The sequence below is a fragment of the Musca domestica genome, unplaced genomic scaffold, assembly GCF_030504385.1.
Source record: "Musca domestica strain aabys unplaced genomic scaffold, Musca_domestica.polishedcontigs.V.1.1 141, whole genome shotgun sequence".
NCBI lineage: Eukaryota > Metazoa > Arthropoda > Insecta > Diptera > Muscidae > Musca > Musca domestica.
Genome location: NW_026712194.1, coordinates 833,774 through 860,912, shown reverse-complemented (window position 1 = coordinate 860,912; position 27,139 = coordinate 833,774). Strand labels below are relative to the sequence as shown.

The 27,139-nt window shown below is 36.6% G+C and overlaps 5 protein-coding genes across 8 annotated transcripts; 2 read left to right on the top strand and 3 right to left on the bottom strand.

Moving 5' to 3' along the window:
• Positions 1-613: 613 nt before the first annotated feature.
• On the bottom strand, positions 614-12,226 carry LOC101892510 (GTP cyclohydrolase 1). 2 transcript variants are annotated; one of them, XM_005186498.4, is made up of 5 exons: positions 11,763-12,226; positions 4,656-4,865; positions 2,048-2,213; positions 1,871-1,987; positions 614-1,658 (listed from the first exon to the last, which is right to left on the bottom strand). In XM_005186498.4, exons 1-5 carry the CDS (start codon positions 12,001-12,003, stop codon positions 1,529-1,531), a joined length of 864 nt encoding a protein of 287 aa, XP_005186555.2. In that variant the 5' UTR covers positions 12,004-12,226; the 3' UTR covers positions 614-1,528. The 2 variants fall into 2 exon arrangements, with proteins under 2 accessions (XP_005186555.2, XP_005186553.1); XM_005186496.4 differs by lacking the exon at positions 11,763-12,226 and adding an exon at positions 5,516-6,338.
• A 1,884-nt stretch (positions 12,227-14,110) lies between these two features.
• Positions 14,111-18,881, top strand: LOC101892055 (SH3 domain-binding protein 5 homolog). The gene is made up of 4 exons (XM_005186493.4): positions 14,111-14,435; positions 16,919-16,981; positions 17,039-17,216; positions 17,281-18,881. Exons 1-4 carry the CDS (start codon positions 14,391-14,393, stop codon positions 18,528-18,530), a joined length of 1,536 nt encoding a protein of 511 aa, XP_005186550.1. The 5' UTR covers positions 14,111-14,390; the 3' UTR covers positions 18,531-18,881.
• LOC101892343 (SAM50-like protein CG7639) lies at positions 14,971-19,675 on the bottom strand. Of its 3 annotated transcripts, XM_011295458.3 has the most exons (9): positions 19,608-19,675; positions 19,314-19,543; positions 16,730-16,855; positions 16,538-16,659; positions 16,151-16,471; positions 15,982-16,093; positions 15,490-15,921; positions 15,301-15,427; positions 14,971-15,228 (listed from the first exon to the last, which is right to left on the bottom strand). In XM_011295458.3, the coding sequence occupies exons 3-9, from the start codon at positions 16,784-16,786 to the stop codon at positions 15,077-15,079; spliced, it is 1,323 nt and encodes a 440-aa protein (XP_011293760.1). In that variant the 5' UTR covers positions 16,787-16,855; positions 19,314-19,543; positions 19,608-19,675; the 3' UTR covers positions 14,971-15,076. The 3 variants fall into 3 exon arrangements, with proteins under 3 accessions (XP_011293760.1, XP_019893399.1, XP_058975269.1); XM_020037840.2 differs by lacking the exon at positions 19,314-19,543 and having other exon boundaries at positions 19,594-19,674; XM_059119286.1 differs by lacking the exon at positions 19,608-19,675 and having other exon boundaries at positions 19,314-19,587.
• Positions 19,676-21,316: 1,641 nt separating this feature from the next.
• LOC101891880 (serine palmitoyltransferase 1) lies at positions 21,317-23,552 on the bottom strand. Its single transcript, XM_005186492.4, has 7 exons — positions 23,412-23,552; positions 23,044-23,236; positions 22,495-22,988; positions 22,303-22,432; positions 22,048-22,245; positions 21,624-21,989; positions 21,317-21,556 (listed from the first exon to the last, which is right to left on the bottom strand). The coding sequence occupies exons 2-7, from the start codon at positions 23,092-23,094 to the stop codon at positions 21,389-21,391; spliced, it is 1,407 nt and encodes a 468-aa protein (XP_005186549.2). The 5' UTR covers positions 23,095-23,236; positions 23,412-23,552; the 3' UTR covers positions 21,317-21,388.
• Positions 23,553-24,099: 547 nt separating this feature from the next.
• On the top strand, positions 24,100-27,101 carry LOC101891711 (WD repeat and HMG-box DNA-binding protein 1). Its single transcript, XM_005186491.4, has one exon. It carries the CDS (start codon positions 24,261-24,263, stop codon positions 27,009-27,011), a length of 2,751 nt encoding a protein of 916 aa, XP_005186548.2. The 5' UTR covers positions 24,100-24,260; the 3' UTR covers positions 27,012-27,101.
• The last annotated feature ends 38 nt before the right edge of the window (positions 27,102-27,139 follow it).

Sequence of the window (27,139 nt, the reverse complement as noted above, 5' to 3'; positions counted from 1 at the left end):
ATGTATTCACTTTTGGATGATTCCAGCAGTGAAGAGGACTGGCTGAATGAGAAATCAGATTATTAATTATTATTATAAATTATTAATTTTAACTTATCGTCTTCAATACTCATTTTTTAAATGTTGGCGCTCTTTTCAGTAAGGTTTCACCAGTCCGATTTAGGCTGTTTACTTTTGGAATTTTGAATTTTGACACTTTATCGCATTTCTGCTAATTTTCCGTTCCCTTATTTTTTGAGCAAACCTAAATGAGAATGACATTTCGAACTGTTCTCTCTTCTGCTAGTTTTACTACTAAAAAAGTACTGGAACACAACTAATGTGCGCTGTATCGTGATTGCAACAGACAGACAGACTGACATCGTCAATTTTACTTAGACTTTTATGCTGATTATGAATATATATACTTCAGGGGTCTAGGACAAATATTTAGGGATGTTACAAACGGAATGACAAAGTTAATATACCCTCCTTTTCAAGGTGGAGGGTATAAAAACTACCTTATTCCCACAAAGTGATGTTGCTGCACAATTCTTTCACGAAAAGTAACCAAACAGACCAAATATCTAAAATTTATTCCTACCTTCCATTTGTGTAAAGTGAAAACAAATCGTTACATTTTCAACAACATCTTTATTGTAATACACATATAGGTATATATTAATAATATATGATACATAAAAGAAATATTTTTTAGCTCATCTGTTCGCAGTTACAAAACAGTTTTGCTCTTAAAAATTGTAAACTTTTTGATTATACTTTTTTGTTATTTTCATAAATTCCCTAAAACGTTTTCATAGTTTGACACTTGGTTTGATGTAGAAACTTTTAGCTCCTTCTTATTTTATTAAATTTATATTTATACTTGGTTACAAAAAAAGGAAATGAGATTTGTTTTTATTTTCTACAATTCGTATTGAAAATATAAACAATAACAAAGATACAAAACAATTACTCTTTTAATCTACCCAGGCACCAAATACAAAAAGTAAAAAATAAATTCGTTCAAGTGTTCGGATAAATAAAAACTAACAAATATTTCCGTTTCTGCAACTTACAACTAGTTATTGGACCCAGTAGGTATCAGTACCCTAAATAACGACCGCTTCCATCACGGTAACAATGACGTATATATGTATGTTTTTCCAAAAATATTTCGATTATCTCCTAATAATTTAATTTAATAAAGGTAATATGCTTATGACGATTTGATGTACATTTGCAAATAGTTGGTAGATTGTTGTATGGTTTTTGTTTGTTTCGAGTAGTATTGTATGAATAGAGCTGGATTATCAATACATTTGTACGGTAACCATTTGTTTGTTTTAAAACGACAATATTAGTTATAACAAATGGGGGGGGGGGATGTTTCCTTCTTCGTGCGAAGCTACATTTGCCATTTAAGTACTGGATTAGTTGTGGAACACATTTTTTATTACACTTCCTTGATAACGATAATAGGCCATCGACTGAAGAGGAAGCTGGTAGTTTTCCTTTGGAAAATATTTGTGTGAATGTTGTTCATGGTTTATTTGCTATTGACTAAATTTAAGAATTCTTCTCTTGTTTTTGGATCGTCGCGGAATACGCCCAGCATTGTAGAGGTAACCGTTTTGCTATTTATTTTCTGCACACCGCGCATCACCATGCACATATGTCTGAAAGAAAAAAAATTATATTTATTATATGGCACTTCAAATTGATGTATGTTAACATATTTATGTGTTTATATTCAAGATGGGTTGGTAACTTTATGAAAGCCCTATAGAGTTTAGTTGGTGTAAAATGTGGTCAAACAGATCACATATTAGATTATCTGTATGGAGCAGAGTTATCAATTTATTTTCTACTAATTTCATAATATACTTACACTCCTTCAACGACGACTGCGACACCTGCTGGCTGAACGGCCTGTGTAACGGCAACGGCAATTTGTTTAGTGAGCCTTTCTTGGACTTGCAACCGGCGAGAGAATATTTCCACAATTCTAATTAGAAATATTTATTGAAGCCTGTCTACTTGAACGGATGACATATTTGATACGTACCTGGCTAATTTGCTTAAGCCCAAGATTTTATTACACGGCAAATATCCAATCGATACTTTTCCATAAAAAGGTACCAAATGGTGTTCACACATGGAGAACATTTCAATATCTTTTACAACTACCATTTCATCGTGGTCTTCGTCAAATACCGCACCGTTCAATACATCTAAAAGTTAATGGAAAAATAAGCATGTTCAATAAATTTCTTTAGTCCACATTTGCTGCCTTCCCTAAATTTTTAATGCAAAACTACCGAGAGAGTGAATTTTCAAAATTTCCCAAAAAACGGAAACGTCAAAACATGTTATTGTGGTTTGAAATTTAAATTAAAACGAGCAACAACTTCAACATCTCTATGCCTTACGAGCGAGAATCTTCAACATTTGGTTAACCCACATAAAATGTTGAATTTTTTAATGTTAGAGTGCATGTCCATGTCCTGACTCAAAAAAGTTAAAGAAACTTTATGAAATGTGTATTAAATTAATTATTATTCATCATTAATGCATCTATTAATTACCTAGCACCTAGTCTTGGCATGTATGCAGGTACATAGCTTTGTATATTTATACATTTTAGATAATTTTATGCACAGAAAAACTTGTTACAGTTCCCAATTACACAAACATCAATCGGAAGACCGGTTTTCACGGCAACACAAATATATCATTTCATATGTTCGGAAAACATACGTTCTGCAATAAATAAATGAAAGTAATTTACATTCATTTATTTCATATCTTAGCAGGTGTTCAATTCTGCAAATTGTGACATATTGCTGCAGCATAGTGACAAAAATTCCCTTAATACCACGGCTCCTAATCGAGTATCTGATTAAAGTTGAAGATCGAGTACATAAATTGAGGTTATCTGGCTCCGTCTAAAAACAAAACTCGATGATTGTTTTTGACAACGCAATTTGTAAGAACAAGTTCTGATCATTTTAATCTATGCTAAGAGAATGCAGCTAAGATGTTATGATTCTCTAAAATAATTAAATATTTATCAATGATGTGTCCTACCAAGCTACTAACAAGATTTCGTAATGGGGCCAAACAAATTATCTGTTAAACATTTCATCCTATCGTACAATAAATGCAAACTGAACTGTGCTTACAAAAATACGGACATGCATGAATCGACTCAGAATTTGATTCAATGGAGATTAGAAAAACGAACTATAGGCCCATCTCGTTTTCTCTTTACATGTTACAAAGAAATGCAAAAAGACGGAAGACCCGAACACCCTGTACCACAATGTGGCGTAGTGTATTAAAATAACAATATGTTCTGCATCTTCAAGTCTCTTATGTATGTATTTATGTATGCATGTATACACACAAATATTCCTAGAAATTTAATGTATACGAAATAATACGATGCTTAGATTTGGCTTTCATTCATAATGCGACGTCTTCAGTTGTCAAGCAGGGGAAACGCTTAAAGTTACCAACCCAACCCCATTCGCAGCTACACATTGTTATACATCTGAGAGTGTGGTTCATGAATGTGACCCTTCATTCCTTGTAAGCATCACAAAACATCCTTTGGGTTGTGCAGAGATTTATGACTGGCAAAGGGAAATGTTAGCTATCAACACTCATTGCTGGTGGATGGAATTGAAAACGCAAGCAATGAATCTAAATGTGTGAACGTTTTACGGGTGAGTGCCTGCCATTAACACTGAAGGGGAAAAGCTCGTTTTTTTATTTCAACTTGTTGCCGGTTAAAACAGCAAATGTTTGAGCGGTCAATACCAAAAATAAATTATTACCGACGAAGAGCTGATATTCATCTACAGTGCGGTGTTTATATATACACTGGCATACCAACATTCATAAAATAATGTCTATGTAGTGTGTAATTGTGTATTGTGTGTTTTTGCGATCACAAATTTATAATCGACAAAATTGTAAAAAATATTGCTAAAAATTCCGTTAACTTCTTGACACACTTACATAAAAAAGCCTAGTCATCCTAATATATACCTGTATACTTTTCTTATATGTCATTGTATATGTATATAACATGCCAGTTCCAAATACATAATAAACAACTTAATTTAAAATACATAAACAAATTTAGAACGGTCCACGGAAACCGCCAGCTTAATACAGGCATAATTAACATTTTAAAAATCTCAATCTCAACCTGAAAACCAGACAACAGTCAGCTCGTCAAGCAAATAAACAGAAACAGGTGTGGATGCTGGGGATTTCACTTGGCGATTTCTTGCGAACGATTATACCCTTTTAAGAAACGCAAAGGGGGTTTTACGTCCGGAAAATCCAGTTGATACAATTCTCAACGCATGTGCAAAAGTGATTCACTTGAAACGCCAGTTGACTGAGGGGATCTTTTTCAGTTTTGTCGAAATCCAGTTGGCTAATTACAATGACGTTTATCGAGACCTAATGATTGGGCATGAAGTGCGAAGAACCAGTTAGTAAAATGTGCACACACATACACACATGTGTATACCAACAGCGATAGTTTGTTCTGCTCGTCATTTCTTGTTCTACAATTATGTGCAATGAAAGAGAAAGCAATACGCTTATCCCAATGATTTCGTTGAAGAAGACTAAAAATAGCTTAGCATTTATTTTACCTTCCAAACTTTGATCGTAGCCTTTGGTGAAGAATAGCATGGCCTTTGCGGCGCGTTCTGGAGTTTTTATCAGACCTTGGCGATCTGGATTTTCGCCTAATCCGCCCAGAAGTAAACGATATGATCTTGCCATATCAGGCAAGAGCGCCTCTCTAGTTGGAGGCTTATGGTCCAGTTCCAAGTCGTGGTGGAATGTGCAATTTTCATGTCCTGAAAGAATAAAGAAAAACAAAATAGTTATCAAATTTTGGATGTCATAGGAATCTGACGCTTATCAGAATTCAACAATGACCAATAACGATATCGCTTGCATCCGAGGCATCTAATTTATATCTATATCTTGTGTACAAAGGAACATCCACCATCGAAAATATGCATTTCTTAACCTCCCACCCTCAATGAATTGTAATATCCTAGCTTCAAATATACCTGTATTCATAATCAATAATATTTCCTCTTGTCTTTAATTTAATTGAAAAACACTAATTTGCTTAGTTTGGCCAGTCTCGTCTAAATTTCGGTCCTCAGCGTGTACACATACGTATGCACAGCTCTGTTTGTGTGGCCATCAATGATAATTCAGATTTCATTCGAATCTGTCTTTGGTTATTTGCGGTCATTTGAGTTACCCTAAGAATCGGTTTGCTTTGCGATAACTTCTGTTTTCAAATTTATGAGGTAATAATTGTCGTCGTTGATTTATAAAACAACCAAAACAAAATTGTGTGAAGAGAGCTAGACCCCTCTGGCTTGCTCTCGGAAACGGAGGTCATTGATCGGAAGGAAAACTTTTGGAAAGAAGCAATTATCTTCAATAGAAAACCCTGTTCTACAAATTAAAAAAAAATGCAAGGTAATACCTGGAGTGGTTGATGTCCTTGGAGTCATCGGCGTTCGAATGGAGTCATTTTCTGGTATTGTACCGTTAGCTTTTATTACCAGTTTTGGACGGTTGGTAATGGCCTTGCTTACGGCGCCATCACTTTGTGCCTCGTTTGCAACATTGCCAGCAACACTTCCCGCCGACGCATCATCCGTTTGTGATAAATTCCGATCCAATAGAGAAGAGTTGCCAGAGGCCGAGCCTGTTGAACAGATGCTATTGTTCCGTCCACGTGATAGGATATGCGCTTGGGGGAAATTGGAGTCGTCAATGGCTTCGTTCAACTCACTGGCCGACATTTCTGACAATTGCCGTGTAAAGCTCATGACTTTAGTAGCAACTTATATGTGTATACTTATGTGTGTGGCTGTGTGTGTGCGTACGTCGAAAGGAATACAGAATTCCAACTAATGATTTGCAAATAAAATGCCTAAGTTTAATCACTTGGACTTTTAAGTGATGTCGTGTTCGTTTGTTTGTTTGGATTTATTTATTTGCCTTTAGTCTTTAACACTCAATAGCCAATAGCAACAGGTCGGTCGCACAATAGTGAGGGAGCGACGGCACTTCTAGCAAGTGGGGCAGATAAAGACTATTTTGATGTTTATCAATTGGATTTTGTTTTGGTTTAATTTGTGTTTTTTTCCGACCGACAAACAACTCAGCACTTGGACGTTTTAAGACGGGTTTGCGTTTTGCTGCGGGCACTTCGTGTTTTCACATCGATGAGTATTCACCAACTGACGTTAAAGCCGACTAGGTGCAGGTGCTGTTGTGCCGATGGTGTACAACAATTTCGAATTGATTTTAGAAGTTTTCAAGTTACAGTATTTCGCTGCCAACAGCTGGCTGTTATGAGCTTTAAAGCTTCACCTTGAGAATTGGTGCTCTCGTGACGTTTGGCTGTGACCGTTATTTCCCTTACTCTCACAACTGTTGCTTTTCACGGTGTCTGCACTCCACTTGGAAAACCTTATTTAAAGCTTTAAACAGCTTAACTTTGTGGAGCGTTTGTTTTGCCATCCCCTTCCGCTGCAGAGAGAAGGCAGACATTTCAGTGTACAAAGAGCGCCAAGTTCTTTCTCGGTGTCAAGAGCGCGTTAACAGTTTTTTTTGAACTGCTTACTATTCTTGCTGCTCAATTGCAATTCTAGTACCCACATAATAGCTAATGCGCCCATTGCCACTTGAAGAACGTTTCAATTTGTTGCGCACGTGCTCCCGTGCAACTGGAAATATAGCAGCTCTCTGGAAACTATTTCGGTTTAGGCGCCTTCGTGTGTCTCATTTGCAGAGTGCAAACTCATTTATGGTCTGTTGATTCCGACTTCTATACTCTGCGCTCTGCGTTGTTCTGTCGTGAGCCCGTGAAGGCATTCCATCGAAGCGGGTTTACTCTTTTTAGCCTGGCCACAAGGTTAAAGTTGCATTTTTAGTTTTGTTGTGAAATTTGATATAGTCGACAAATGCATGGCAAATGCAGTCAACCTTTTGACAATTCGCCAATTAATTATTCACCTAATACCTACCTAGAAGCAATAGATCTTGGGAATATCTTCGATGATTGATAATGTACTACTCCTAATCGTAATTGAGAACATACCTATTGTTGGCTTTTTATTTGTCCTATTCCTCCCTAAAATAAGGATAATGTTGAAGTGTATACATACATACATTGATATGTGCAAGCAGGCGAATATAATACCTCCAATCTGCGATAACAACTCCTAATTATACCGTACCGAGAAGTAGGTTTTTTGGGTGAATCCGTTTTCAAAGCTTTTAAAGGCAATGGTACGCACCTTTACTCTGGAGGGGATTCTTAACTTTACACAGCGGGTGTACGTTATATGACCCACTCATTGTGGTATTTTCCGCAAAAAAAAAAAAAAACTCTCCCAAAATTTGAAGACAAAACCAAGTATTGATTCTATTAGTTTCGCTTTTTTTTTTTTGAGGTCATAAAGGAACATTAGATTCTGGCAGGTTCTGAAGCAGAGCAGCAAATGTCAAGTAAAAGGACCCTTTGATCTCGTAGGAAGAATTCAGTTTGTCTTTCAAACTAAATAATGTATAAAGAAGAACGTATTTTCGGGAAACGATTCCAATACCTCAATGCTGACTGTCACTATTGGACATATGAGCTATGTTGCAAGAATCTACTATTTTTGCAATTTCTCATAAAGGAGGAATCGTAGTAAAAGCTTTCATTTTCGGGAACAGAGCAATGACAAAACGTATTTATTCTTGTTTAAATTAGCTAATTCTTACATACAGTTCTCTACAAACTTATATTAAATTGGTGCACATCTTAGGCGTTTTTTATTGGTCTCGAAGAGTTGGAGAAGTGCACCCATACAAGCATTGATTTCTGTTGTCCGTATGGTGAGATGATTACGTATTAACAGGGCATACATACATACAAATCTCTCACTGCTATTCTGGACAATGACGACAATGGAAATCAATTAAAAATCTATTAGACTAAAAGTTAGCTTGGCTCCACTTTTATGGCTTCCAGAAGTATACAAAAGCAATACGTACTCCCCATCAGAGCTCCCATCTACTATGTCTAGGATGAGTACGTACGCACACATAAACATGTGTACACAAATGCCACATCTACACTTTGTTTGACTCATCTAAGTGCCTAACCGCAATGTTACCGAAACCTGTAATCTTTCCATGTTATTTTTATCAGCAGATCACTCAGCATATGAAAATAATACCGACTCGTTGTCCGGCAGGAAAATCCAACAATGACGCGCGTGTTTTTTGTGCGTTCATCAGGATGATTTGTTGCCGAAAGCATTTTCCACATCATACCTATTTTGTCTTATCGCTCGAATATTGTGGTAGCTACGATTTACATTTACTGCCGGATACTTCCAGGGTTTGCTGGAAAATGTCATAAATTAACGTTACATGGAGCAAACCTTCTAACGGTTCGCTTCAATAGTCTTGCAAACCACTCCATTAGCTTGGCGTGTAATTATTCTAATGGACGGATAAACAGAAACAACATTCTTTGTGGAGCAAAACTCGTTTTCTATGGTAGCAAATTGTTTTAGATTTTTTATTTGAGTATTGTTGAGGAACTTAGCACGGCGAATAAAGAGAAGAGAGCCTGGTAAGGCCAAAAAAAATAATACTTTTTAAAATAAGGATTTATTTTTCTCATATGAAGTTTTTAAACGTTCTGACCTGTTAATCGAAAATAAATGTATTTCCCGGAGTAAGTGCTACTCCTTTTACATTAAGCTTGTTCCCATGACATCTTAGAGCGCAGTTTATTTGTGGAGACGTTCCCTTGAATCACCCCCATTGGGGTATATTTGCAAACGTTGGGTTGTTGAGCTTTCGAATCAGCCTGAAGCGTGTATTATGTTGCTTTATTGTACCAATAATATATTTGCTTACAAACTCACGACGTTGGGAAACTGTGAAAACAATATTGTTATTATTTTTGGGCCTCTTATCAGCTTCGCTGATTATGTCTTCCCACTCGAGATTGCTTTTAAAAAGGCGCTTAGAACGTGGACATATATATATATTTACATATTGATGTTCCTATCAGTTCGTCTTTCTCAATTTCATTTGCAAGTCATTTTCAGACGTAAAGATATACTAAATCGAAGACATATGTGTGCCAGGTCTCCGGTTGGCGACCTGAAAAGTTAGATATGTTTGAAAAAATGGGGAACATTGCACTGACGAGAATATACTTTATGATTAACATTAATGAGATCCTAGGGTTCCTCGATATATATATCTATGACTATCGGTCCACCATATAGATGTCCATATGATGACCCACTCCACGCAGGTTATAAACATAAACACAGCCAGTCGTATTATTTGGGAACCATGAGGCAAAAAAAAAAAAAACAAAAATTACTTTGCAGAATCAAACACGAAACATTACAAAATTGTTTTATTTCAAATTAATTACCCTTTGTTGAGATTTTAAGCGATAACCTTCGTAAATGTGTCCGGCTTAAGTTGCCTTCAATTTCTTATTGAATTATTTTCTGTTGTGTTTAATTTTGCGGTATCAAAGACAACCAAACGATTTGACCGAATAAAAGCTGGGTATACGAACCTAGTGTAATGCATTCAAACATGGAGATTTAATTGACAACTTAATTACCAAACAATAGAAGGTTCGGCCAGACATTCAATGGCTTTGGATTGACTTGCAATTGTTATGGGAAGGGGGAGGGAAAATAGAAGGCATTCAAGCCAGGCTTTTGTGTAGTGTTGTTGGTTTTTGTTTTATTTCTACTTCTCTATATTTCACTCTTTTAAAGACTCCAATGTCAATGTCAAAAGTGGTGACTAATTCTTTCGAAGTAAGCGAGCAATTGCACAAATCCGAGCGGACCTTAAAAAACATGAATCAATCATTAATCGGATACAGAAATCCGGAAATATTTAAAAAAGATATGTGTGTTTTGAGAAGTTGAATATGATCATTTCCCACATCGACAAGTGTTGTACAAAACGCAGGTGAGCTCGCTCAATACCGATTTATGCAGTAAGAACTTTCACTTAATGAAGGTTAAACATTTGGATTCACTTTTCAATGCTCCCACGTGGAAATCGGAACACAATCGTTACGGATGGTATGCGTATAAATATAGCCACTTATTTCGAGAATTTGTAGTGGTATTTGAACGAAACCTTACTCCGCTGTGGCTTTATGCTTGGCTTGTGTTCCACCAGGTAAAAACGATAGGGTGATGCTGATCTGACTGGTATTGCATCATAAATCAAATATTTTTGCAATGTGATCTCGACAATATGTGCTTTGTGGTTATTCACAAGTACATATATCCTTTGCTATGTTCATGGGGATCGGTCCATGTTCAAGATCATGGAACATTTCCGAATGCCGTTAATGTCGGACCCTCTGCTATTTTGTTCCTCTGCTCGTTTCCAATAGAGCAATTAATAATTCTATTACAAACAGTGTTTTGCCGACATACGTTCGTTCATATGTATGTAGATACAACTACTATTTTAATGCGGTGGAATTAAGTTAAAAAAACCAGTCGTTGTAGGTATGTATGTCTATACATGTTCGTATGTGCGTTCACGTTGTGGACTACAAGTATACTATGTGCTAGAAGTGATTACCTTGAAATAAAATTGGTAAGATATTAGTTTCAGCGTAAAGGAATTACATTTGCGCTATACCAATACGTTATTGGGGCTGTTACTCTGCGCTAGTAATGTCATCCATATTATCGAAGTCCACCGGAGTTATGTTTGAACGTGTAACAAAAATGTAACTCCACAGCAATAAACCAATTCCAATGAATATTTAGGGATAAATGCGGCTCTGAACTACCAGTGTGGAAATACATATCTATGTATGTATACATATGACAATATAGATTTTGGAACCAAATTAAGCTCTAAGTTCTGTATTAGGTTGGGAAATGAAATGTTACGATACGCGCCACAACAACTAAGTTGATCACATTCTAGCAAAGTGCGATGAGAGTACCAACCCCAACGTTTTGTCTTAGAATGCTTAAAAGTCCGTTTACATAACTACTTTGTGATTGTTTTTCATCACTTATTTGGCATGCATTTTCTTATACATCAAATCAAAATTATCGGATAGAATGTTTTTGATATAAATCTTAGATTTATTTTAAAGCTTGGGTGGATTTAGGTTTCATTGATATACCTATCTGCAATGGATAAACGTATAGGGACGTATTGAACAGCCATTAAAAAGATGACGTCTCCTTAAATCCTTCGTCCACGTTTTGAATGCGGACATGAGACCATAAAGACAATTTAGAATAAAAAAGGAAATTTATCGTTAAATACGATATACGACCGATTTCTCGCCTAAATTCTGCTACTTAATAGGCCTCGTGAAAAATATAGCGGACGTAAGTCGTTAGCGAGAAATTTCTCATAATATCAGACTGTCGACGCTGCGAATAAACGCTGACAGTTTAAGTAAGTTTATAAAATTACGAGGAAAATGAAAAATGTCGTCTGGTTGCATAATTTTTAGAAGTTTGTGTTCCACCCCAACTTGTGCAATTGTACCGTGTTGCCATTGAAACATCCTAATATCAATCTTTGACAAATTAATATACAACACATTTGTAACTCTGTATATCCTCATTCGTTATTATTAATATGTTACTTTCAATTTTAGCAAAGAAATATTTTCGCAAATTTAACAACTGACTTCTTACCAATTTGACATTGTTTACAGAATGCACTCCCAACACTCTCATTTGCATTGCCAACGAAACTTAGATGGAGCCCACTGGTCTTGGATGAGAGTCTACTGCCGTTAGTGGCACTGCTGTGGCTCATCAGCTGTTGCTGGTCGGAAATCATAGTTTCATGTCCGTTGTTCGTTGTTTCCATGACAAATGTTGTTGTTGTTGTTGTATGTTGTTGTCGTTGTTCAACTTCATTCACTTGTTTCATTGTTTTTATATGCAACGCCACTTCTACAGTTATTGTTATGCTTTAAAACTTTAAAATTGTTAATTATTTTTTTTATTATAAATAACATAAACGGGAGAAGACAGTGTATATAAAGTTTGTCGTGTTCCGATTGTTACGTTCGTTCTTTTACATTCACTTGTTTGTTTTGCTGAGTATCGAGCACAATTCGCTTTAACAGACATCCGACAACTAAACGTTGCTCATTTTTTCGCCACCTTTTTATTTTGATTCGCCAATAAGATTGAATGACTCTGGGTTTTGCTAGTTTGACCAACAAACAAGTCAAACTTTTCAATCGAAAGTTCTTTGCTCGCAAGAATGAAATAAATTTGGAGCTCATTTCTGTAACACAACGAACAACCCTCTTTCAGTATTCTCCCAAAAGCTTTGTCGAAGCTTATTCCCTGTTCACGGTCACTGCCAATTTAACTTTGAAACAACTTCAAACATTTTATTGAATTAAACTATGAATGTATATATGAAGCGACGAATGGATATTTAGAGTTTTCAAATAGAGTAAGAAATTATTCATTAATTAAATGTATTTATGTGCATGTAAATATTTAATTATTATTACATTCAAACAGTCATAGCAAGCCTGTTGAAAAGAAACTAAAGAGAGATTGGAATTTTAACGGTAACACAAATCGAAGTCTGAGGGTATAAACATTTAATTAGAGTTATCGGACGGAGTGTATAGATGATGGAAGTAGTGCAAAGAATTATTTTTATACAATCACGACTACCGTCGATTAATTTTCAGGAGATAACCCTTTGTGTAGGGAGTGTATCAGAAATGGTGGGTGGCAGTGGGTGTCTACAATTAATTTTCGCTCATGATCTTAGCCCAATGTAATTCTCCTTTTAATGGGATATTTGATTTTTGGAATGAACCAGCCTTTCTTAAGGAGTAAATAAATAAAAGGATTTTAAGGATTTTGTAAGACATACCAATTATAATTGTCAATTGTTATTTAAAATTCGACATATCGTTCCCCACTATGGCATCCGAGAACAACTGAAATATGCAATTTTGAATTTGTCAAATCTAAACATTTGAAATTTTCAAGAGATCAAAAGAAAAATTAAGCTCTATCAATGTTGAATTTGATCTACTTTGAAATTAGATTTTCGGCATTTTTTTCTTAAATGAGAGAAATGTTAAAAAGTGTGAAATAAACAAATTTATTGTGATTTGTGCGATAAGATAAAAAACTTGGCAATGGCATTTGGAATCTAGTGGATTTAGCAGTCTATTTATTTATTCAAGCAGATTTACAATACAAAAATCACCGGATTTGTTTAAATTTGGCGCGGAGTCTACATACTAACGGAATACATCACTGGGGTTTTACACTGTTATTGCGGTACACTCTAAATTCGCAAATGTTTCAGTAATTACGTTTAAATTTGAACAATAACGAAACACTTTGAATTGTGTTTGGTAATGTTAATTCATTGGGAGATGCATTCTTTTCCTTGCACACCGTCACCAATGTTAATAAACACTTGTTTTGCAACATCAATTTGGTTGTGTATATATACCATGGTAGAAGAATACAGTTATACTCATCGACACTGCTGATGGGACAATGAACTGTCAAACCAAATTTGGAATTGAAATTTTTGAATGAAAATATATCCAAATTTGTAAAAAAAAATTGGAAAACGCATATTATAACAACCTCCAATAGACGTCATGTAAAAAAGCATATAAAAATCTACTTATATTTGAAAAATATTTTAAAATTTTTGACATATCATAAGCAGCTTGGGATCGTGGCCTGTCATATTAATGTCAAACTACAGGGGAAAACCGCGGCAGGATTCGAATGGGCTTTGACATCTCTTTTCTTATATTTCAATAAATATGCAGAGCCATGATGCCATGGTTGATTTACAAAGATCACAAAGTTATCTTTAAAACTTGTGTTATATTTTAAGAGAATTAAAAACTACAGGAACACAGCCATTACATATAATCGGGCTATTAACTCATCTGCTCGCTTTGAATTGTCAAATTATAATTTTGAATGTTATCAATTTTCAGCGAATTGCAGCTATGCGTCATCATCTTTCAGTGATTGACAACAGCCAGATATCGTTTTTCAGTGATTAGTGACCCGAGTTCAATGGGAAAAATTAATAAGATTTTTCCATATTAATTAAATCTCAAATTAATCAAAATTTGTTGATCATCAATATCAAATTGTTTAATTATGTAATAGAAAAGTTCAAATCTGTTCAAGTTTGCCCTTGAGAAAAGAAAACAAGCGTGTAATTTATATTTTAGCAGTATTTGCGTCTGCGAATGAAAAGTGTGAGGCAACATAAAAAAATAGAAAAAAAAAAAATAAATTTGTACAATGTCAACAATGGCCGACGAAAGCGAGCTGGACCCGCGAATAAAGGTGAGACAGATGCGTTTTATTCCCTTGTTATCATACTGATGCCCAACAAAGTCTTGCACATCGTAAAAGGAAAAGAAGGTTTAAATATGTGATCTAAAATTTGTTATAAAATAACTTGCGGCAGTTATTACAAAAATTTAAGGCGTTGGTTAAATTAATAGCACCAACAGGGTTTGGGGAAAAAAATTCCAAGCGACAGACTCGTGTCAGATTTTTTTTCCTGCATACCAGAATGAAATACCATGAATTTGAAAGCCATTTTACAAATTGAGCATTAAGAAATTTATTTTCTAAACGATAAATATTGCCACCTAATTGTGTGGACTTGTTGACTTCTTTAGTCCTGAATTGATCCGAGTTCACAGTGATGTTCCCGACCTATCCTAAAAACAAAGTATTGAGTCCATTTTATTTGAGTAGAGCTTTAAAACACTTGATTTATTTCCATATTTAATATCATCAACTAAGAACAACAATAGTACAGCACCCAATACAAAAAACAGTTGCACATCAATCGTGATGCTATGCAATCCGATTAAGTTTTGAAAATCAAAATTTATTGATTGCATTCGTCTTTTAATTTATATTTTTGTAGAATCGAAAAGAAAGCATATATTTTTGTTGTTGTACTTTATGGGCTTTTAAACAAATTCGTAGCCAATTCCGAATTGGAAACCATTGTTAACTTTATCACCCATACATTTTCGTATCGGAATACAGTAGTTAAGCTCAATTCGAGCCCGTTCAGCCAACTTAAATGCCAAACCAATACCAGCAGCCGTACGCAGGTTTTCTGAAATAAAAGACAGACATCATTAAATTGTTAAATAAAACTACGAAACTGTTAAATAAAACTACGAATTACCTGTCGAAAATGTATTGAAATTTCCAACGTTATAAAACAAATGTGTTCGGAAATTATCCGCTAAACCTTTGAACACTTTGTTAAATGGTAAAGGTGCCCACAGGTGCAAGCCAGCAGACCAGTATGTCTATATTAAAATTGATGGAACAGATTAGAATGTAACTACTGGAGGTTACGGAAAATACTAACTTGTGCTCCTATTGGAGTACCATCTACCACCGGGCCAGCGCCACCGAATTCAAAGCCACGAAGAGTCAATGGTCCTCCACAATAGAATAAATTGCTCAGAGGCAATACTGTCGTTTTCTTGGTCTCCTTGATGACACCCAAACGTCCGCACACTTGCGCTACAATGCCGCTGAAAAGGGGAACGCTGACCTCAGCATGTGTGTTGTTGCTGACGTAGGCTACATTGCCACCCAAACCACAATATTCATTGATAGACTTAACCATTAAACCTTGAGTGGGAAACACCGGATTGTCTCTCTGATCGAAAATTACTGAGTAGCGAAGGAGGGAGGCTAGTTTGGGGCCGCAATGTTCTCTAATAGCCATGGGCACCGTTTTTTGCAATAAAGACAATTCTCGTATGGAAGCTTCGTATTGCAGAGAGTGAGTTAGCTGGAAATTATAGGTAACATCTTTAAAGAACTATTTATAAATACTATCCAAATGTCATACCTCAAATGGTCTCAGAGTGTTGACAGCAAATTCAGCAATACATCCATAATTTGTGTTTTGGAATTTACTTACATTAAAACGGTCCAAGTGTCGAAAAATTGAAAATGATATCCTGAAAGTAATTTAGATTGTCAATTGAAACATTACGGGAAGATTGAAAAATAATTACTCTGGTCTGTTCTCCACAAAACGCGTATGGAAATACGATTTCCAGAATTTGAGTTGAACATCGTTTGCGCGTTTACTACTGTAGGAACCTTGAAGAGATATACTCTCTCCTCTTCCGAATAGATTCGGTATTGTTAATTCGGTTCGTAGAGATCCCTCGTTTTGTCCAACTTCCGTGCCGACTGAGCCTACAATGCGTGACAGTTCTTTGCCCTTGAACGTCACCTCATAGCCATCTGGGCTGGCATTTTCTCCACGACTGACATCAATGTGAATACTGACATCTTTAAAAATACCCAATTCATGCAGGTATGATTTGGCCCTGAAATGTGTAAAAGCAAAACAATCTTACTCAAAATGCTCAAGTGTAGGATGACAAGAACATTACTGCATGCTTTCCAGCATTACATCTTGGAAATTGGTGGCCTTGAACAGATTTTCGGCTGCTTTCATGACATAGTCATTGTGGGTTCTTAGTAAGCCACTCACGTTTACGCGATCCACCCGGGCCTAGGGGGACGAGAACAAAAGAAGACATATAAATTTTTCTACTCTTGAATGTTATTTTCTATATACATACCGGCACTTTTTTTAAATCGAACTTTGCTGGTTCTTTCGTACGACTTGATGATACCATGTTTACTGCTTAAATTATTTCTTTGTTCATATATACTATCCTGATGGCCTAGCGGTGTATGATAGCAATCTAATAAGAGAAGGGGTAAAAGTGAAAGGGTTGTTAAAACAAATACACTCTCTTGAATTTCAGATTGAGTTGGAAAATCTTAATACGGCCACGGATGAAATCAACAAATTGGAAATAGAATTAGAGGTAATTATTATTGTTTTATTGGGGTGCATCAACTCTGTAATGTATAATTCATTTTAGGAGGCCAATTCCACTTTCCGAATATTGTTGAATGAGTCTACACGTCGTCTAAAACTATCTTCGAAAAAGTTGGGGAGCTGCATTGATAAAGCTAGGCCATATTATGAAGCCCTGGATAAGGCGAAAGCTGCACAAATTGAATGTCAAAAAGCCGCAGTCAAATTTCAAAGAGCTAATGGTTAGTTATTTCCCCTTTTGATTTTTAATTTCCAAACCAAATTATTATTTTCATTTTTTTCCAGAAATTCACGCTGCCGCAAAGGAAACCGTTGCTCTGGCTGAACAGCGATTTATGTCAAATTCACACGAATGGCAATTCGATAATGCTTGGCAGGAGATGCTGAACCACGCCACTCAAAAGGTTATGGATGCTGAAAAACAAAAGGCTGAATGTCATGCCGAGCATCAAACACGTACAAAAATATTCCATTTGGCTGAACAGAAAGTCCAGCAGCTGGAAGAACGCTTTCGTCGCAGTATTGCAAAATCCCGACCCTATTTTGAGGAGAAACAAATTTGTCAGGATCAACTACAAACTCAAAAAAATCGCATTGAAGAACTGCAGGCACAAGTACAAGCAGCAAAGAATACATATGCGACAGCCCTACGTAACTTGGAACGTATTAGCGACGACATTCATCGCCAACGAGGAGATTATCCACAATTACTGAATACACCCCCGCCAGGTCCTAGGGAACCAGGTGTAGGGGCAGAACTGAACTCGCCAACTACCACGCAATTGCCTCCTTTACCCGATTTCCATAAAGAGCTGGACAACTGCGGTTATCCTTCTCTGGGCGACAGCCAGTCTTCTTTGGGAGCCCATTCTCAGAGATCTGAAAATGTTCCTTGTTCCAGTAAGAAGTCTTGTCATAATGTTGGTCCAACAGCTCATGTGTCTCTGGCCACATTGGCTTCAATGGAGGATTCAGATTTAGATGAAGACGAAGATGTTGTCATAAAATCGCAGGAAATGGACGATCAAGAGACCGAACAAGAACCCTCAACACAGGTGGTCGACGAGAAGGACTTGGAAATACTGAGACAAAAAGTTAAATTTTTAGCAGTTCGCCCAATTGAGGGTGGAGATGGTCAGCAGGAACAAAATGATATCTGGGAAAATGAATTGAATGCTACAGTGGACAAGTTGGATCATTTGTTGCTATTGAAAGAATGCGCTAAAAATCAGGCGGAACTACACAAGCACAACATTCAAAACACCCCAAATAATTCAATGCGACCAGACTCTTTGGGCGCTGAGGCTCCAGTTACGCCAAAGCCTCTTATTCAAATCTCTGAAGCATGCGTTAATAGTTTGCCAACTACTCCGGAACATATGGTCAAGCCTTTGAAAAAACTACACAAACTCGAACCATTGCCACTGGCAAACGTTTCCATGAGAGAGCTGCCACTGCTGTCCCGTCTCTCGAACGAGGTTCTTAATCAAAGCGGTGGGTACAATAACAAGCAACGTAGACGATCCTTGGATTAATTTATGAGTTCTATTGTGGCTACAAATGTAAATTCACAAAATAGTCTTAAGCCTACAAGATAGTTATCAGTATATCTGCAGCATTACCGATCAATTTTAAAAGTAGTTATGGCGTTAAATGCATTATAATCGTTTCTTTTTTACTTCAATTGTTATGTGATAATTTTTTCGAAATGGCAATGAGCATATATTGAGAACAGTTCTGTAACAACTTTAAATCTCTAAGTTCAGTAAATCTTGACACTATTGTAATTATTTTAAGAGGGATTCAAAATACACATGTCAAAAATAGCAGTATTGCAGCTTTAATTTAACGGAATTTTTGAGTAATAAATATTAGTAAAAAATCCATTTCAAATACATTTTCATTTCGAATTCTTTCCATGTATATCCGCCTTTTGTTTAAGAGTGGATTGAGTGGGCCGACCTTTTGGTGTTCCTTTTGAAAAAAAAAACAATGGTCATGGAATGGAAGAGTTTGTATTGCTTTCGGGATTTATCCTCGATAATTTACGTTAATGTTTCATGCAGCGATTTAGAGAACAACGAGGCATGTATAACAAAATTCTTTCGTGCCTTTAATAGAGGAGCAAAGTGCCAATTTCAGAATTCTTTAAAAGTTTCCTACGCCCTACCTCAACGATTTGTGTAATTTCTTTTAATGTTGTTAGCATAGGAGTGACGTATGCGAGCGTAAAAATGATGACACTTTGAGTTATAGATTTTGATAAATTATATAACACAGGTCCAACATATAAAAAGAGATTTTTCCAGCGAACTTACCGAAGGCTTGGCTGGTCTATTCGCCCACCAAACCAGTTGTTAACCCTTTGATAAATTTGTCAATGCGGTCACAAGAACAAAATAGAGAACAACCAATAATTTCTTCACTCGCAAATAGGGTTTCTTAATCGTCTGGTCCGCTGTTTTTACCCTGTTTCTCGCACCCGGATTTGAATTGACCTCGAGCCAATAGCAGTAAACCTTCTAATATGTGATGTCCCGATTCACATCTAGCGATGATAGCCAATATTTGATTAACTATTTTTATTTAAATGCTTACCAAAATAATCTTACATATGGAAATATTGGATGAAAGTTGACGAATAATCGATAACATTTTTTCATATCTAAAATCGATTCCGATGTTATCGAGCTGTTTTTGACAGTTTTATGTTATTTGTTCTTTTTTATTATAGCATGTTTCCATTGAAAACCGAACAACGTTGTTCGCTCTCAGAATTAGGTACACGAATTAACCCGTTCATACGGCACGATTCGTAATTCATAGTAAAATAATTCATTTTTCAAAAATTTTGTTTGTTGATTTGAATGGGAATTTATACAAAAATACATACAATTCTCACTGATATGAATAGAAGAAATTATTGTTTTTATTGTTGTTTTTTTCTGCAGATACAAACATTTTGAAAATATTGCCTCTTTTGTTTGCAGTTTTCTATGGAAATTTCAACTCGTGGACAAAATGCGTACCTCTAATGAAAGAGAAAACAAAATGTACTTTCGTTTGAATGTACATACGCCATTCAACATTGTAGTTTTCATTCATGATTTTCAGTCTTCCCAAAAATTTTTAAAATTTCATTAAAGTTTTTTAATTTTAATTTTTAAATGTCATAATTTATTTTTTCGATAAATGCTCTCATTTTTTAGGGATGGGACATACTTTTTCGTTGTTCTGAGAGTGATTTGATTTGAACAATGTACAAATATGAGTGTTCGCTCAGGAAATTTTGTGTGAAGAATTAAGTAGAATAGTTAAGGGTCAAACAACGAATAGAGAGCGAATCAAGTGCAGTGGAAACGCCACATTAGGTGTGTACAGAACATGGTAGAAGATTATAGGTAGTCGCATCGACTTAGCTGCTGGGACAATGAACTCTCAAACCCATTTTGAAATTGAAATTTTTGAATGAAAATTTATTTAAATAAATAAAAATTGTTAAAAATGCATATCGGAACAACCTAAAATTGGCGAGGTGTAGGAAAACATACACAAATCTACTTATTTTTGAAAAAAAAAAATTTTAATTTTTTGACGTATCAAAGTTCCCAAGCGTTGATGCATCTACCTGTATTCTTCTACCATGGTACAGAAAGTGCATCTGTCTACCAATTTTGTAATAATTTTGCTCGACTTTACAAAAAAACCAGTTTCTTTTCATTTTTAAAGAAGCAAAACAAAAGTCGTTATGAATTTCTTCTTTTTTTTTGTTCGTACTGAAATTTCAATCACAATAATAAAACTCTCAACAATTCAGTTTACATTTTGATACGATTAATTCGCAATTGCATGCATTTTCTAATACGCGTGAAATCAGATTGTTTCCCAAGAATTCCATCGAAATTTGCATATTCAAATAAGACTTTTTTTATTTACTTTTAAATTGCGCGTTCTAAATAAAAATTAACGATACATAAACATTAAACACAAATTGGTTATTGGTTTGGTTATACTTTTTTCAAGACATGTAATGTGGTAAAACTGAAAAATATGGTGGGTTTTATTCATTATCAGATTAAAAACATCAGTTTTACTTGCAAATACGAATGGAATTAGAATTATATTATTTATATACTTAAGTAAGGCATATTATTTGGTAGTTTTAATGGACTTCATTTAAAATATGTATGTTATTTAAACAAGCAGTAACTAGTTTATTTTGTTCTGACTCAATTACAAGGCTTACTTAAAATGTATATCGTTATATACATGACCAAAAGCACATACCTTGATAGAGAAAATAAAATACTTTGGTATAGAATTGTTTTTTCTACATAAGGCGGAAACTTATATGTATTGTACGACAGTAGCAAAGTCACTACACTTCAAGGAATTACTGAATAAGATTACTCGAAACAGATTCTATAACATTAAAGGCGTGCTCGATTTCATCTGTAGTCAATAGACGGTTTGAAGCGATACGAATGCTTGGACGTAAAGGATGTTTCTCCAAATTGTAAAGGTAGCATGCTTCAACTACCGCCACACCTCGAGATATACACTGAAATAAAAAATAATATAAGCCTTCATAGAGGACCGATTTTTGTTATATTGCTTTAGTGACTCACTGTATCGGCAATTTTTGTTAGAAGTTTTCTTTCCTCTTCGTTGTTTTCTAGAGTTTTAGTTAAGAACAGATGTTTCACAGGCGAAAGCTCAGCACCTCTCAATTTCAACTTTGAAAATTGTGAAAATTTTTGATGCAATATTGCTGTTTTCTCTTGCAACTCTTCAAATATTTTAGGCTCAGCTTCAAAGAGATTGAGAGCAGATATGGCTGCTTGTGCTAATAGTGGAGGCAGGGAAGCCGAGAAACAGTATCCCAGACCAGACAAACGTTGGTGTTCTACTATAAAATTAGAACCAACACAAAAGCCCCCAATAGATGCTACTGCCCACTCCATACCAGAGGATATGAGGTCAACCTCGTTGCGCTTTAAATAAAAAGAACTTTGCACCACATTATTCCTTAAATGATTTAGACCAACTTACATCTACATTTAAATGTTCAGTGAGGCCACGACCATTCTTCCCCAAGACACCAAACGTTAGGCTTTCATCGAGAAAGAAGCGTAGTTTATATTTTGCCCTTAAAGCAACCAGCTCAGGCAGAGGACACATCTCTCCAGTATTCATATAAATGCCTTCAGCTACCAAAAAACGTCTTGTCTTAGCGGCCTTCTTGGGGTTCTACGAAAAATATTGACTATTATATCATTTCCATGTAAATGCATGGCATGACGGTACCTTATCATCCCGTACAGCTTGTTCTTTCAGAAGTCTTTCCAAGTCATTCATGTCATTATGTTTGAAAAAGTAAATTGTGCTTCTGGAGGCATCCAGACCCTTTTGAATAGCAAAGTTAACAGCTTCATCGCTAGAAAGAAATGGCTACCATTCAAAGTTGCCCCTCATTACAACACAATAAGAGAAACTTACACGAAAATGACATCCCCTCTCTTTGAATAGGCGGGTATGGCACTCGCTATTGTCGAAAATCCATAGGAGTATACTAACGCTTCCTCCATTTCCATGAATTTGGCCAAACGTTCTTCCAGATCTAAATGAACGTCCATAGTACCGTAGAAACCACGTGGACCACAGGAGCCCACGCCATATTTACGCAAACTTTTGCACGCATCCTCCAGTATTTGATTATCTTCAAGCAATCCCAAATAGTTATGGGAGGCCAAGTTAAGACAATCATACCCATCCACGACAATTCGTTTGCCAACTTTAGACTGAACCAGACGTGTGCGTAACAGAGGATGGTTCGGAAGTGTGTCTGCAACCAATGGCTCGGGTTCGTATTTACTTATTATTTCATCCTCTTGTTCCTTGGTAAACCGTTGGCGGCCATTGCGCTTGTAAAGCAATAGCCATATCACAGAAAGTAGGAGAAATGCTTCCAAAACTATAGCATACAAAGGGGTCTAGTGCTTTCTCGATTAGAATACGCGGGTTAGTTCTAAAACAATCATTACTTACATTTCGGAATATCCTCTCTATTTCGTTAAACAGATAAGGAGTGGCTACCATTTTTATTAACACTGTCGTCTGGTTAACGATTTTCTTTTATCTTCAATGCGTCACTCGCTTTCGGTCTCAACAGCAAAGAGCTAGAACTTGACGGGGCTGCCTCTGATTAACACCGAAAACGTTTCCTCACCTTTTGTATTGACTGAAAATATTAGGAAGTAATTGTGATTTCATTGCGATACGAAGATATGGATATATGATAATGATTATGACTAAATTGTTTAGGACAGGTGCACCTGCGGTCAAGGTGGTTGTGAATTGGAAGCGAGTTAAGGAACATAGCTTTAACTTGTTATGGGGATTCGCTGAGATCTAACCTTTATTATATCTTCATTTCCACTCAATGTGGGAACTCTGAATCAAATAACTCCAAAAAAAAAAAAACTCCAAGCTGTGTGCCGTTTGTCCGTTTGTTAGTCACCACCCAAAATCAATAAACTTACAGAGCTGTATTGTCACGTACTTTTATGACTGGTACCAATTAGTACAACTCACGGTCCAATAATAGTTGTGTCTGGTTACTTTACTATACGAAAAATCTGAAAAATTAATAACTGGTGCGTTCTGCATTTCGTGTTTATGAAGTTGAATCTTTGTTTTCAATTTTAAATAATTAGGCAGCTTTGTTTTACCTTCTGTAATCGTGCCGTAGTTTATACCATGACCCAAAAGAAAGGTTGCTCAACTTAAAAAAATATCTATGAACAATGCAACTCTGTAATGAAGCCTTATTGTGTCAAGTAGACTTTTATGAGTGCAATAATTGGTTTTGTTTTTTTTTTTTTACAAAATTGGATCCAAGAAAAAAAGGACAATATTTTGTTTGTTCCAGAACTACAAGAATGTAAAATATTTTACTACAATAAACGATTTCATTTTCTCAGCAACATATAAAAAATATTCAAAAAAATTAGCTTTTATTTTTTGGTATTTTCGACATATCAATGTACACGAATGTGTATGCACCTACCTGTATTCTTCTACCATGAGTTGCCGATACAAGAAGAAGAAGAAAAAGTTGTCCAACAATTCACATAACTCAAGTGCTTGCTGTCATATGTTTTAGCGCCAAAAAATATTACCCTGCAAAAACATCGCAAAACCAATGCAAACAATTCAATTTAATTGTAATCAAAATTAATTAGAAACTGTCGGTGAGCTGGAACATGTACGAACGGAGTAGTTTGAGGTACGCCCACACTACCGGGCATACCAGTTTAATTTACACGGATAACGGAGAATTTATATTGACCTGTGGGTCGGATGGAGATACACGGAAATGGCGAGGAATAGATGACGATGACCCTTCGTCGAATTGTTTGGGCGAATTTGTAGTGTGTCTGGCGCAGAAGAAGGATAAATTGTTGGCCTCTACCGACAGAAATACGGTCCAGGCATACACGTTCCCAGATATGGACAATGATGGAACATTATTGAGATTCACCGCTCCAGTTATATGCATGAAAGTTAGAGAAGAGTATTTGGCGGCGGGTTCCGAGGATACTAAAATAAAAGTTCTCAAAGACGGAGAAAGTCTACCACTGGATTTGGAAGGCCATAGAGGGCCAGTGCTTGCGCTGGACATTCATCCCAAATGTACTTATTTGGCTTCAGTGGGCGGCGACGGTGTGCTAAAGTTATGGGACTTGCCAAGTGGAGGAAAGGAAATAAAAAGCATAACAGGTTTGCCTAAAGCTAACAGTTTTGAAAATGCAAAATGTTTTGGAACGCCTTGCTTTGAGCCCCGTAACGGCAATTCGTTGATTTATGCAAATGGAAAGGAAATATATGTGGTCAATACAAGTAGCTGGGAAACGCTGTACACGCTGTCAGACGAAAAAACCAAAGGGAATTACACTTGCTGCCAGTTTTCCACAGATGGCTCATTAGTAGCAGCTGCCACCGATGTGGGTGAGATTTCCTTGTTTGATTTCTCTACACGGCAGAGTAAAAAGTGTGAACCTCCATCGAGTGAGTGTCAGGCCATAACATGCCTGGCATGGAGCACAAAAAATAACGACGAGTTAGCCTACTGTGACGCAAACGGACAGTTGGGAACACTATTTTGCAGTGGAGGTGCCATGGAGGATGGCGCGGATTTAGATGAAAATGCCATGACAATGGATAACGACTTTGGCGATATAGAATTTGCTGATGAAGAAGCAAAAGTTGATGGCGGGGCTCTTAATGGTGTCGATGACGACGACGAAGACGATGAAAATGTGGTTTCAATTGAAAAGCTGAAGCATAAAGTAATGGCCTATACCAATGGCAGTGCACATGACGACGAAGAAACAAAAGATTCCATTGGCGACGTACGATCAGCAACACCTTCAATAGCAGGCTATGAAATGCCAAAAATGTTCAAACAACAAGAGCCATTCCAACCAGGCTCAACCCCGGCCCATTTAGAACATCGTTATTTGGCGTGGAATACTGTGGGCATTGTAACACTTCATACAGACGGAGCTGACGGAGCCATAGATGTTGAATTCCACGACGCAAGCGTTCACCATTCTCTACATATACCTAACTATAACAACCATAATATGGCCAGTTTAAGTTCTACTGTTCTCGCGATGGCGGCTGATAATTCCTCAAAAATCGTTTGCATAGCCTTGGCAGCTTCTGGAAATAAGGAGTGGTCTGTTCAATTACCAGATTGTGAAAGTGTCGAAGCATTGTGTGCATCTTCTAGAATGTTGGCCGTGGCAACCAGTGCACAATTCCTCAGAATATTTACAGTGATGGGCACTCAGCGAGAAGTCGTATCAATACCGGGTCCTGTTGTCTGCATGGCGGGTTATGAAGATCGCATTTTGGTGTGCTACCATAGCGCGACTCCTAGCGCCAAACAGCAACATCTTCAAGCTATGCTGTTCCAAACGTGTGGCCTGCGACTAAAGTGCCAAAACGTCACTTTGCCACTTACTCCGGAAAGACAGTTATCTTGGCTGGGTTTTTCAGACTGCGGTTCGCCAGTCTTTAGTGATTCTATGGGAATCGTGCAGTTGTTTAACGTGAAATCTAACTGCTGGTATCCGGTGTGTGACACCATGAAGCAATCTTCTAGCGTTTCCAATAATTACTTTGTTATCTCGCTTTCGGAAAGGTCACAGATTCTACAAGCTGTCTTATGTCGCGGTACTTCATATCCAATGACGAATCCACGACCTATGGTTCAAGAATTGCCACTTCAATTGCCATTGTGTGATTTGGAAAACGAAAAATCTATTTTGGAAGATTCAATGCTAAGGGCATCAATGATGTCGATGGACAACGCTGAGAAGACTATCAAAGAGACGGCCATAAAACTGTTTGCCTTGGCATGCCGATCCGAAATGGAAATGCGGGCAAAAGAACTCATTGAAACCATATCATGCACAGATTTGCTAATGCTTGCTGTAAAGTATGCCACCAAGTTGGGAAGAATCCATCTATCAGATCGTTTATCAGAACTTTTACCACAAATAGAGGAAGAACAGCAGTCGCGGGAACAGGAAGAGCAATTAGTTGAACAATCTTTGCCGGCGTCACCCCTGATTCTGCTCAAAGCCTACCAGAACGGCTCTTCCTCATCGTCGAACAAACTAGCACCGAAATCAATGGATTTGGGATCGACTAAAAAGTCTACACTAAAGCGATTTGCATTCTCCAATTCTCCATCATCATCGCCCCTTTATAAAAAGTCTACAAATGATTCCCTGCTAGCCACCCCTTCGTCCGAGGCATCGCAGGAGAATTTCAGTGGAAATGATTCAGAGTCGCAACTGTCGAAAGTTTCCTCAGAGGACATGAAACCATTGAGCCGCACTCCGTTGAATTCTGTTAATCCGTTTGCTATGAAACGTAAGCTATCCGAAGTAGACAAAACGATTTTAATGGGCTCGGAAAAACTAAAAATGGTCAAAAAATAGATAACGTTTTCATCCACTACCTATTTAGAATAAGAGATTTGTTTTATATATAATAACCGAAATAAATTTACACCTATAGTCTGATTTAAATTAACTATTTATGGTACTGATGATGGAGCATTCGGCCG